The sequence below is a fragment of the Larimichthys crocea genome, chromosome XIII (assembly GCF_000972845.2).
Source record: "Larimichthys crocea isolate SSNF chromosome XIII, L_crocea_2.0, whole genome shotgun sequence".
Lineage (NCBI taxonomy): Eukaryota > Metazoa > Chordata > Actinopteri > Sciaenidae > Larimichthys > Larimichthys crocea.
In genome coordinates, this window is record NC_040023.1 from 40,479,590 (window position 1) to 40,492,990 (window position 13,401).

General features: G+C 40.9%; 1 protein-coding gene across 1 annotated transcript in view; it reads left to right on the top strand.

The window, feature by feature from the left end:
* Positions 1-1,600: 1,600 nt before the first annotated feature.
* tmem64 (transmembrane protein 64) overlaps positions 1,601-13,401 on the top strand; it is a 13,311-nt gene continuing 1,510 nt past the window's right edge. The window contains exons 1-3 of the mRNA XM_010737953.3: positions 1,601-3,146; positions 10,299-10,454; positions 11,668-13,401. The exon at positions 11,668-13,401 is cut by the window's right edge and continues 1,510 nt beyond it. Coding sequence (XP_010736255.1) covers positions 2,436-3,146; positions 10,299-10,454; positions 11,668-11,859 — 1,059 coding nt within the window. The 5' untranslated portion in view covers positions 1,601-2,435 and the 3' untranslated portion in view covers positions 11,860-13,401. The remainder of the gene's footprint in view (positions 3,147-10,298; positions 10,455-11,667) is intronic.

Below are 13,401 nucleotides of genomic sequence, written 5' to 3' on the forward strand. Positions count from 1 at the left end.
ACAAACTAATGATCTTTATGTGTTTAATGTACTCTCTGTCTGTATCTATGTCTGCACTGTGTGACTTTAAATGGAGGTGACACAAACTTTTTGGAAGCCTGGTACCTCAGGGTTCTCTTTGCCCACAGCTGGGAGAGCCAGGCGGTGAGCAGTGGTAGATGCATGAATGCACATATTGTCTGCCTCACTCCCCTCATTATGAATTTATAGCAAGTACGCCAAGCATGAAGATTCCCTTCAGGCTACTATATTAAAGACCTACTGTACGCTCTCAGAAATACAGGAGAATGTAGCAGAATATCACTATAAACTAAACTACATACTAGAAATTATATGTAATATATGCTACAAAGCTTTCTTTCATTTAAAATTTATGAATTTAAAAGTGGGATATGACTTCTACAAATGATTGATACAACTTATTTCAGTATATAGTAATATTAATATACGAGCAGACGTCATGTTGTATTAAACAACCCAACAACAGCCTCCAAAAATCAGCCTTTTTTATATGCATTTGTTGATATTATATGCATACTTTCACTTCAGTAAAATTTAAAGTAACCTGGACTATTAGGACACCACAGTGTTGCTTTCACTTGAGTAAAAGATGTGAGTATACCACAGCTAAATTCCAGCATAGTTTACCAACATATTTTCTTCCTAACATCAAGTAACTAAGTACATTTACTGAAATACTGTATTCTACTCAGGTACATTGTGAAGTCCTTTTATGATACCCCAGTTACTAGTTACATGATGCAGTATAGAAATCAGTAAAAAAAAAAAAACTACCTTAAATTGTGTCTATAATAATAATCCAACCATGTAGGATGCTGTACATATTAATAAACACTCTGACAGAAGCCATTCTGTATGTCATTTTTTGGCAGTCTACTTTAATGTTTGTAAGACTTGAGTGAAGTTTTAAATGCAAAGTATTACTTTTACTTGAGTAAAGAATGTGATGACTTCTTACACCACTGCTAATGTCAGCATAGTCTATAAACATGTATATTATTCCTAAATGTAAATGTATATTTCACCAAGCACTGCACTTAAATGCAACTGTGTGTCAGGCCTACTTGCAGGCCCACTTACGAGATTCCATCTTCTGCTACTTCACTCTCCTTAATTACATTTCAAACTTATAAAATATGATGTTTTGTTACAGCGTAAACAACCTCACGGTATAAAAACCTTTAGAGCTCTGCGAGCTACATTAACATTCAAGTTAATGTGTTTGTGTGACTGTAGTTGTATTTTGTACTGATAGGTCTATACATAAGTAAGTGCATCTTTAACCGCTGCTAATTGATTCACTGCCTCTCATTCTCTGTAAAACTCGATATGTGGTCGGATTTGAAAGCCCTGTTCAATCAAAGCAACGAATCTAAATAATTAAAATTTAAAAAAGAATAAAAACGTATGAGTGGATTAATTAACACATCACGTCTCGTGCTCATTTATCCTGCTTATGTGGCAGCAGCGTAGTGCCGAACAGCAGAGAAATCATGCCACGGTAATTGATCCAAAACAAACAATAATTTGTCGTGAAAACCGCGAGGAAGTCTCGCGAGCACGAGAAAAGGAGCGCGCTGATTGGATCAGAGCGGCCAACTGCTGGTCACGTGCGCTGAGGTTAGTTGGCATTCTGGGACAAACAGTCGGTGGCAGCGACAACAGCAGCAGTTTGCACCGAGGAGGCAGAGAAACAACTACACCCAGCTAGCAGGGAGGGAGGAAAGACAACTGTTTCTTTATGTCCGTCTCCTCAGTCTTTTGTCGCCACTCTTTTATCCGGGAGAACCGGACGAGCAGGCCAGCTACGACGGTTTTATCCCTGAAAGGCAGCGGTGGACTTTATCCGCGCAGGGGAGTAAGTTAGCCGCGCACTGATTTATGCTAGTTAGCTGGACGGGGTAATGCTGCCGGAGACATAAAAGTTGATGTCCTCGCACCTCCTCTTGGATTCTGGTTCATCTTTAGTCCAAAAGAAGTGTCGGATTGTTTTTTTTTGTCAGTGTCCTCCTCGCAGCTCGTCTCTCTCCTGCCCCCTGACAGCTCCCTCCATCCATTGACTCTGCATCGTCCTGAGCTGAGGGTTTGGTGACAACTCTGAATATGGCGAGTGTTTCAGACAGAGACCACAAACCTGACACTTCTCAGTCATTGGACTGGCGCCTTGGCCAGCTAGTGTACCCTAGATAAACACTGTTAAACTGGACAGTTCATGTAATGGCCAAGGAGAGTGACGGATACTATCTTTATGTCTGCTGAAGCCCATCTTCTCTAAAGTTCATACTTTACCTCTGTTGATATCTCTAGACATGGACTTGATGTAAAGACTGTGTGGAAATCCCAAACGTCAACATTCATCTCAGCCCTGCCGCTGGTCCCCCCCCCCCCCCCCCACAGCTTATTTGAGGGCCAACATGTCAATGTCGGGGTCCACGACCGTGCAGCTTTTCACCAAGCTGGTCAAACACGCTGTGGGCAAGGCGCAGATTCAGCTGAACCGCTGGCTGCAGAGGACTGCCACAGATGAGTGTGACAAAATTGACATCCTGATATGCAGCGCCTTCGACGAGACAGGGGCGGTCGTGGGGAAGTCGGACGGAGACCCCGAGGTTGTCAGTGCCACAGGGGGGACGACCTTCAGCAACAGCGGAGAGTTCAGGCACCCGTGCTGTATCACCACCTTTTGCTTCAAGAGCGCCCTGCTGGCATGCATCCTGACTGCTGTGTGTTTCTCCTCTGTTGCCCTGGTGCGCCAATACCTCAAGGACCTCCTGCTCTGGGTGGAGAGCTTGGACAGTCTCGTCGGAGCCCTGCTGTTTATAGTCGGTTTGATTATCGTGTCTTTCCCGTGTGGATGGGGATATATTGTTCTTAATGTGGCAGCTGGCTACCTCTACGGCTTTGTGCTGGGCATGGGACTAGTTATGGTGGGAGTTTTAATAGGGACCTTTGTGGCACACCTGGTGTGCAAACGACTATTGACTGACTGGGTGCTGAACAAGGTCGGGAACAGTGAACAGCTCAGCGCTGTCATACGAGTGGTGGAGGGAGGAAGTGGACTCAAAGTTGTGGCCTTAGCGAGACTCACTCCCATACCTTTTGGGCTCCAAAATGCAGTTTTCTCGGTGAGTATGGAAACTCTATAACCACCTTTCCCTTTTCTCTTCAGGACAGTCATGTAATGTCTGTTGTAAACTCATAAGAGTTTAAACAGAGAGGCCAGGAGCAGAGCTCATTAACCCACTGGAGGATGGTTCACAGAAATCTGTGACTTTTTTGATTTTAGGAGAAAATGATTTTTTTTGTTTCCGGCCCAACCTACCACACAGGGGAAATCCTGCCAGAAGCCAACCTCAAGGAACAGACAGACAGTCTAGCATTTATCAGTTTAGTTTTGGACTTTGAACATAATACTGGACCTGATCACTTTTCATAGATGAAGTGTTCCTCCTTAAAGCTTTTTTTGTAGCCCAAGGCCATCAATTCTGTTATGTTTGAACTATCATAGTCACAGGTATTAGGTCCTGGGTTGGGCATTCGTGTTTAGAGCAACTGCGAACTCAGTAATGCTCTGTGATGTTAACATAATGTAGACCAACATCTGAAGTCATTGGTCAAGGTAACAAACACCATGTGGCCTCCATTATTAAGCTAAGCAGCATCGGGATATTGCTTTCAGTTGCACTCCCACACTTAACCTGAGGCCCTTGACCTTCATACATCGCATAAATAATTTATACTCGCTGATTACCCTTCTCAGTCAACTCATTCGATGGATACCTCCAAATAGGAAAAAGCCCCGAGGGACGTGTCACTGTATTGTAGAAAATCAGCTGGGAGGTCACGCACCATGAAGAAAAGTCATGTCAGTTGTATTTGCATGATAGATGAAAAGGAAATGACCTGAGGGCGAACTTGATGTTACGTAGGTTTACATCTGCTCATTGAGCAATACTGAAGTGGAATTGCCACATTTTCAGATTGAACTCCATCACATCATCGTCTCACATTAGCCCGTCTCCAAGAAAATATTCACAAAGTTTTTTAACACTAAATATTGAAATAACGGGTCCGCAGAAATGTAGAAAATTTCATTCAAGCTGCTGTAATCTACTGGAGTAGCACTGACAGCAGAACGCTATCAGGTTTTGCACAATAGAAAACTGCATCTCAAGTGGCTGAGTGCTTGTCTCCCCAGTATATAATCACTGAGCTGCAGAGACACTGTCCATCTGTACATATTTGTGGGAGTCAGCATGCAAGCACAAATTTTGTTTGAGGTGACGTGTGAGACTGCTCAGATTGACTCTCATACACGGCATCACTTTAAAGTTCAGTTTATCCTCGTTATTTTCACAAGTAGCCAGCTAAAAATACAGATAGACAGATAGATTATGCACATAACCGAGAAGCCATCATTATACACAGTGCATCATACATTCTGCTTAGTTTAATTTAGATGTCATTCAAGTACAGTCATAGTGAAATGTGACATTTCCGTTCTACTTAACTTAAGGTGTTTTTAGTGCACATTATTTATGGAAACATCTGCCAAGAAGACAATCCAAACAGTGTTAGAGGCTGAAACCAGCACTAGCACAAACACCCAGAAGTGGATGCAAAGTGGGGAGCTTGAAAGGCTTTTATAGCTTAAAGCGTGAAAGAGTTGATGCACAGGCCTGGGGCAGGAAAAGGAGAAAGAAGATGACGCAAGTAAATTTCACAAGCGCAGTAATTGCATGCTGCAAAAGCACCACATTTTCCGGGGTGACTGATTTACTTACTTTTCATATAGACTTGGTCTTTTAACAATACTTTATACACACTCAAACCACATTACAACAAACACTCAGTATGTAAATCAGTGTTGTATTGACCCAACTGGTGTAGATTTTGAGGCCATAGTTCGTCGAAGGTTTACGACTAACTTCAGTATATTGAAAGCAGTTTCTAATAATCTGTTAAAAAAAAAAAAAATAAATAAATATATATATATATATATATATATATATAATGTCGCCTAACCCCAAAAAAAAACAACACCTCTGCAGCCTCCATGTTAACATCTCTGTGTTGACACCGTCAACAGAAATTAGAAATAAAATGTTTCACAAGTGTAGTATTATTTTCAGGGATGCTGGATTGGATTGCGCTGCAGGGGCATAGATCAGATTCCTGTCAAGAGTTCTGATGCCTTAATCGGATTATCTGAGCATGTTGTTTGTCATATGTTATTGAGAAGGAGAGAAATGTGTTGAGTTATAATTAACTTGTAATTCAGCATCAAACATCATTATTGTCAGTTCAGTACATGTTTGCATTAAGTGACAAAAGCATCTTGGGATTAGAATAACTATTTGCATGAATACGTCTGCAGCATTACTGTTTAAATTAATACAAACAACTTTTCAGGAATGACAGGCTGCATTATTTCCATTATCTATAAATCTGCTAATTCTAATAATTTAATGATGATTTTATAGATTTGTCACATGGTGATAAATTCAGAGTGCCTGTTTGATTTTATTTAACCAATAGTCCAAAAGATATATTTACTTTAATCTATGTGGGGAAAACAAAAGCATTAAATACTCACATTTAAGCCAACAAATAAGTGACATTTCATCTTGAGAAATGACTTAAACAATCAATCATCTATCAAAATAGTTGCTGGTTATTTTTTCTGTCTATCAAACAGTCAGTCATTGCAATTAGAGACAGTTGGCAGACAACTATCCGGAGCAAGTTGCTCATTATTTATAACCAAGATGACATTTTGACATAAGAAGAAAATAGTCATTTGGGACCAATAAGGTGAGATTATCTCAGGAATCAGCTGACTGTAGGTCAGCTGGTCAGGTCAGGACAAGAAGTACTGCAGGCAGTAAATGTTTGTGCTGCACTTGTACGTTGACTGACAGGTTGGTACCTGAGAAGCATCTCAAATTCAGTGAATTAATTTGAATGGAGGATGAGACTGAAGCAGAGTCTATTCCTCCATTGTTTGCATTAATGTCACAACTCTACTCTTGTTTCGAGCTGAGGCTTTAAGAAATGTGTTTTTCCAGCAGGTGGTTGTCATGGGTACACTGGAAATGCTGCTGCGGATTGAATTTAGGACTAAATTTGAGCTCAGAGCTAAAATTAAGACAGTTTGTAATGCGAAGCATTAATGATTCCTTTGCTTTAGTCTCATGCTGTGGTCAGCAGCTCACCTGTTAATAGGCTTCTTTTTCCAACAGGCCTTACAAACCGAACAGATGGTCTCTCTTTGCCTGACTGACTTAAGTGGTCTCTGTTTGTCACCGGTTCATACTTTCAGCTTCATGGTCAGGACATAGCTCTGTGTCCAAAGGTTGAAATCACCCACTTAGACCAGGATCATGACTCAAGCTTTAACATTAGTTACAACATTGAACTTCGTCTGTTCCAGTCTGCAGAGGTGAGAATGAGGTGTCAAAGTCAAAAGGACATGCTTTTTAAACTGCGTTGCCAGCTGCTGCCTCTCTCACTGGTGTTATTGGTGCTCCACGATCAGTGTGCCAGGGTGAAATTTAACGGCTGGATAATAGACAGCCTTGTAAAATACTGTTTTTGAGCTTGCTCTACAAATAAACACTGTATGACAAAGGATGTCAGCGCTCATGCAGCTCAAGTACAACTGCTACAAAAGTGGGTCAAATTTGGTTCTGTGCCAGTTTGCATTTGTCATATTTCTGTTGGTTAGTAACTAAAGACAGCTGCTTGTCTTGTGCAGCTTGTCTGTGTCTTTGACTCATTGTCATCTCATTGGAGATGGTTCCCTTTTGACATATTTTTAGATTTAGAGATGTAGTTTTTGGTTTGTTCTTAATAATACAGCTGCATTTTGTATGAAGGTTTTGCCTCTTTCGGGCTGTATTGGTTGGCTTATGTTGTTTTCACATTTGTTTTATCAAATGACAATGTGAAGACAATTCCAAGGGGTTGCTTTACAGATCTTTACAGATGCTTTAGAGATCAGCTCATTGTTTAGCAACCACAACTTTACTTCTTTCCGTTCACTCTAACCACTCTGATAGTTGCGTATTCAGCCGCTACAGGCGGTTGTAATCAGTGACAAATCTCTAAAAACCTGCTGTACACTACGTGCTGCAAACACATCAAGTAGCTACTGGCAGGTGAACATAGTGGAGGATTTAGCTGCTAAACAGCTGAATATTATCGTCGTTGGTAGAGACCAAAAACAGAGTGAAAAGAGAGTGAACGTTTGGTGGTCAGTGACATGAATCCAAGTGAATTATAATGTTTCTCCAAGTATTTGCTAACAAGTTTGCTGACAACATAAGAGGTCAAACATATTATTTGAAATGTAACAACTAAAGTGTCATTCAAGAAAATCAACTTCTCACCTTGTGATGACAGAAATGACGATGTCACTAATACCAAAACACTTTTCCTTTTTTTTGCGTAAGCTTACATTGTGAAATAAATGAAACATTTAAATGATTTTCTCCTGATTCAAGTTAGCATGCTCTTCGTAACAGTGGGGTGTGGCTTTTTTGTTCGGCCTCAAGCACCACTGAGTAGCTGTTTTAAGAATGAGCGGGGCACCGCCTTTAACACTGTACCTGTACCCTTTATACAGTACATTCATGCACCTCAGTGTGAAACTCTGTTTTTTTTCCCAGCTGGTGAAGTCAATGTCAGTGTGCAACCTTCACTGGGGAGTTAAGCCAGCCCTGCCAAAAACAGGCTAATAAGCCGAATCCTCCAGTTTGTCTCCTCTGCTTCATTTTCACTTCCAGGCCTCTCACTGTGCACCTTGTAATTCATCGTACCTGGAGTCTCATTATTTAGCCCAGCTTATATTGTAACTTTATGATCTTATTCTCAACAATAAAAGATGAAACTAGCCGTGGGTGGATACTTCTTCACCCGTACTGGCTCACAGTGGAATTATGTGTTGTCTGCTCTGCCCTTGGTAAGCACTTTCAGTGGATGAGGCTACATTTCACCGTGCCCCCCGCTTCTTTCTGCTGAAGTGGATGGTGCTACATTATAGCGGGTAACCTAAAACGACACACAGACTGCAGCAGTTAGCAAAACAATAGGACAGCTCAGGAAAAATGTTTGTGAACCCTTTGCAGACAAAGTGGACATATCCAGGTCTCCACCTGTATTTTATTACAGCGTTATAACCTTTAAAACCGCTCGCTGGCCGGGCTCCATCCCTCTGCTGTCATGATGAGCTGATGAAGCAAGTGGGGAATTCACCGTGTGATTTATAGGACCCTATATGCAGACAAACATGTTTGTGCAGCCTGTAGATAGGATAATTATGTCCTGTGCATCCCCCTTCGTTACAAAGGGTAAACCGTGTACATGTCCAGATAAGAAAAGGGATACAGAAGCAATCCTGAAATTTACTATGCTGTCAAGATACCCTACTTCTTGTTTTGTTTACGAGCACAAACTCAGACCAGCGTTACTGCTGCTCTGTATAAATCAGGTCACGCCTAGGATGGGGTGCTTTTTCACTTAAATTTGCAGATTATCTTGATACACAGGAGCAGCAGTGAGTAGGCGGTTCAGTGGGAATTCTCTGTGCTGTTATAAAAATACCAGCGACTAGCCCTTTCCCGGTCGTAAGACAGCTGCTTACACTGGCAGGGAAGAGACTTCTCCGAGGACACGTGCTTCACAACTGATGGCTGGAGAGAAAGAGAGTGCGTTCCTCACATGTCACATGTCATGCCTCTGAGATCAGCTAAAGGCGTTTGGGCTGTGTTCACTTGACACATGGTGCGGACACATCAGTGCAAATCTTTCAAGGAGAAAGGGCTGTCACATGATTGTATTGGGGGTGGGGTGGGGTGCCCAGCTTAACGTACTGAGGAAAAACAGCTTGATAACATTAGCTTGATTAACCATTTTTTTTCCGGTGTCGTATAAAGTGTAACTCTTATCAGCATGTAGAGGTTTGAGGATCTCTCACTGTGCAGAGACACTTGGGCTGGATCTTGCAAAAATGTTTAACATTTTGTTTTTTAGAAACACACCGCTATCAGCCACGGTGTAGTCACAGAGCACACAGTACCAAGGTCACAGACGCACAGCAGCATGTGTCATCGCTTAATCAAGGGATCAAGGGTGACAACGACACAGACGCTTACTTATATTCATGACATGCCATAAGTATAATAAGCAAAATGTACTTATTATTATGCTCTTACTTATTCTATATAACATAACAGACTGATCGATAATCAGCATTTGACTTTAACCTCTCAGTTTAAGCAGTGACTAGTTTAGTTTTAACAGCTTTATATAGTAAGATAGTTTTTCAGACTTTTTTTCAGTTGTTCCCAACAAGGATAGAACGTATGTGACCGCCTCGAACAGTCAGTTCAGAGTGTCCGAGCGTGAAAAACAAATCTCTGAACTTTTCTCATCACAGTTTCTCCTTTTCAGGCAACCCTTTATATATTAGCTGAGGCTTGTGGCGGAGCTTGTCCCTGCTGTGTGTGTCTATCCAAACATACGTGGTATGTCAGACAGAGACACCAAAACAAACAAATGAAAAGAAAATATGCTCTGCTGTCATCACTTATGGTCACGCTAGCTTCTCCATCTCTCTCCTCTGCTTGTTTTGACTGTGGGTTGGGCTCCTCCGAAAGGTCACGAGATAAATCTGAGGGGAAAAAAAAACTTCTGATACATAAATATGTATTTCTCCTTGGGGCCCACATAGTTATTTAAATGAAACCATGTGAGAGGTTTGAAGGGAAATGTCTCTCTGCCAACAACACTATTCACATTTCATGTTAGGGGTCATAAGTTAAAAAGCATTGGTTTAATCTTTAATAGCGCCTTGTTTTTATAATCTTATCATCTGTGCTTGTGTAAAATATTTATCTAAGTGCAAGTATAAAGTTCAATCAACACTGTACTTCAAGTCTAAGGTTAAGGTAAAAGGCTTCATCTTTAATCTGATTCCAGTTTTTGTTAAACTTAAAATTTCTTAACTCTTGTTAAAACCTTTTTATTTTTCTGATTAATCAGAAAGAACTAACTATAGTTAGGTAGTCATTTAGCCCTTTCTATATCAAGTTTAAAGCTTTAAATATTATTTGTAGCTTGTCTTACTTCATATTAAGTACAGACAGTGTCAAGATAAACAGATTCAAAAGGGTGTGTGAGGACTTCCACTAACAAGTCATCAATGTATTGAGATAAAACAATGATTTCCTAATCAGCTTGTTGACTGAAATATGTTTCCGTTTCGTCATTTCCAGATCACAGACGTGTCCTTGCCAAACTACCTGGTGGCCTCCTCTGTGGGTCTGTTGCCCACTCAGCTTCTCAACTCCTACCTGGGCACCACGCTTCGCACCATGGAGGATGTCATTGCTGAGCAGAGTGTCAGCGGCTACTTTGTATTCAGCCTGCAGGTGAGCTGACGGTCATAATACATTACAGCATGAAGACACTCGTGTCTGAAATGTCCTGAAGTAACCCTGGAGTTGACGTTTTGCTTTGCAGCGACCTAACATTTGTTCAGTAGCGTGTCTGGGTTTGAATTTTTTTGTATGAGCTGATAAGTGGTTCCTGACTTTTTTCTTTTCTGTCATTGAGTAAATTGATGACACCTTACTAAGTGACATATTTATCAGTATTTCATATTATATTCCATATATAACAATAACAGAATAGAGCAACTGATAAACTGTACAAATAACCCAAAGTTACACAACAACTGTGTAAGCAAGTACCGTTTTTCCTTATTTGCATTATGTATATGACATTGCGACTTCCCGTGATGCCTTGGTCTGAGCCCCTAATGGGGGTTGGAACTCCAGGTTGGGAACCACTCAACTAAATTATGGAGCAAATCTGTAGCACATTTAATAAGCAGGTACATTATTTAATCCACCAGGTCACGCCAGGTCTGAGATGGCAACAGGAAAAACTTGCTTTTGCTCTTGTGTCTTGTTCCATGTGTGTCATCTACAAAAACACTGACATCTGGCCTGCGGTCTGCAGTTACATAATAGTCAAGAGGAGGAATGCTATTGTCTGTGTAGATATGTATATGCTCACTCAAAGATCTTTTGATGCACCTGTTCATCGTCACGTAATCCTCACTCGATCCTTTTTAAAAAAAAAAAATGTTATTTGTCCAACATGGATACACCGATATGGGACAATACTGAACAGACACAACCTATCCTCATTATACCTTAATTAGGTTTGGCCCTCCTGCTCAGTTTTTAGTTCTATTGTAATCCTGCCCTTTTTCTACCTTTTTAAAAAAAAAAAGAAGAAAAAAAAGAAGAAATTTAGGGTAATTTCCTGGAGTCTTCAGTGACTGCCTAACTGAGAAAAAAGCCTCCATAAAGTGGTAAACTGTAGTTTTTACACTTATGTTTATGTACAGGTTAAACAAACAAGACATAGTGTTTTAAATATTAAGCTTAAGACGCACTGGTTAACAGATTTTGTTACCATTGGCCAGCTGTTTTCCTTAGTTTTACTTTGCTTTGATCAAAAATCTATGTGAAGATCTCACATGAGCCTGAGCAGACTGAAGTCTTCAGTGAATAAATCAGGAAGGACTGCTGCGTGCAGCTGTGTTGAACACGTTTTCTCCTCTGTCCTCGACAGATCATCATCAGCATCGGCCTGATGTTCTACGTCGTGCACCGGGCTCAGGTAGAGCTCAACGCAGCCATCGCAGCCTGCCAGATGGAGCTGAAGTCGTCACACATGAATGGTTCCTCCACCAATCACGGCGGCTTCACCTACTGCAGCAAGAGGGCAACAGCTGGCAGCGGAAACTGCATCAACGTTGTGTGAGCGCCAACCGACACGCAATGCAGTGAGCTCGTACGACTCGGTCAGATTGCAGAGCTTGAGGGAATCTGCCGAGTTAAGACAGGGGGTCTGAAATACGTTGGTGGCGTGTTATATTATTTTCAACATCGTTTTTTTTTCATCGTATTTTGACCACCCTCGTGAGAAACCCCTTGAGAGCGTACGTCTTTTTTCGGTACAGTGTTTCAGATGTGTGGGACCACGCACGTTTGAGAGAACAGTGCTAAAGAAAATGTTTTGCGGTACATCATCTCGGGAGGTTTTGTTTATTTTTTTAAATTATTTTCATTAAGGTAATTTGTAACATTCACTGTTACATGAGATGTCAATGAAACGATGATATTTAGAGATATCAGAGGTGGCTGAGTGAATCATGAAAAAAAAAAAATTAGGAGGCATTAACTGCCTGCTAACACTATGAATGTGCAATCTGGAGCTTTCTAGAGAACCAAGGAATTGTTTTTCATTTCATTGTCAAAAGAATGCCAACCTATGCACCTTTCTTTCATACTGCATCTGTCTTATTTGAAGGGATCTTATAATTAATTCACGGTACAAATAAAAAGGGCATTATTAATATTTTTGAAAGATTTTGGCTGTTCAGTCCAGTTCATTTGTGTTTCAAGTGTCTTATTTTTGGACTATCAAGAGAGAGGAGCATCAGCGGCCTCTCTTGACTGTGTGATTTCTGCTGGCATACGACCACATCAGCTCAATCGGCCTTGTCTGCCCGGAGATCATTTTAGCGCTTCTGCAGTTTTGATAAGAGCAGCTGGAGCGGAGAGCAGATTTCCCAGCAGGAGTCTCAGGAATGTTTCTGCCAGGAAAGTTTAAAGTGTAAGCGTGATCAGCTCCTCTGTAGCTTAGCCATGTGTTCTGCTACAGAAAGATTCCCACAGTGAACTGGAAACAAGATGTCAAGCTTTCCTGCAAATGTTTGGAATTCACTTTGATTTGTTTTTTTTGGTTTACATTTTTATTTGGCTGTGAGATTATCCATTAGGATTATTACATAGTTTTCGTTTAAGGTCGCTTAATTTTCCGACAATTCTGTGCAATACGAAGAGCGGTGACAAAATGGCATGAATGTCATATTTCAGTGCTGAAACCAAACTAATCAGAAACGCTCTAACGCAACAAAAATAACACAAACCCAAGTCTGTGTTCATTTAAGGTTCTACTTAACATAGACGAGTAAGCTAGATAGGAAGAGGAGGCTGTTATTTTTTATGTGCCATAATTTGATAAAGCTTATCACAACACTGGCCCCACCTGAGCTGAGGCTACATGTGACTTATGACTTCTTTTATGACTTAATGTTGCCGGTAATTCTAGAAATGATCTGTGAACTTTTTTTTTGTGTGTTTTAGCTCTTAATACTACAATAACAAAGCTCTTGTGCCGTAGGTTCTTTTGCACAGTCCACTACAACAAATGTTATTTTCATACAGAGGTTAAACCAGGAAGGGGTTTGGTTGGTGGAAACTGGAAAGTGGTGTGTCTCAGAAGCCGACAATCAAACAC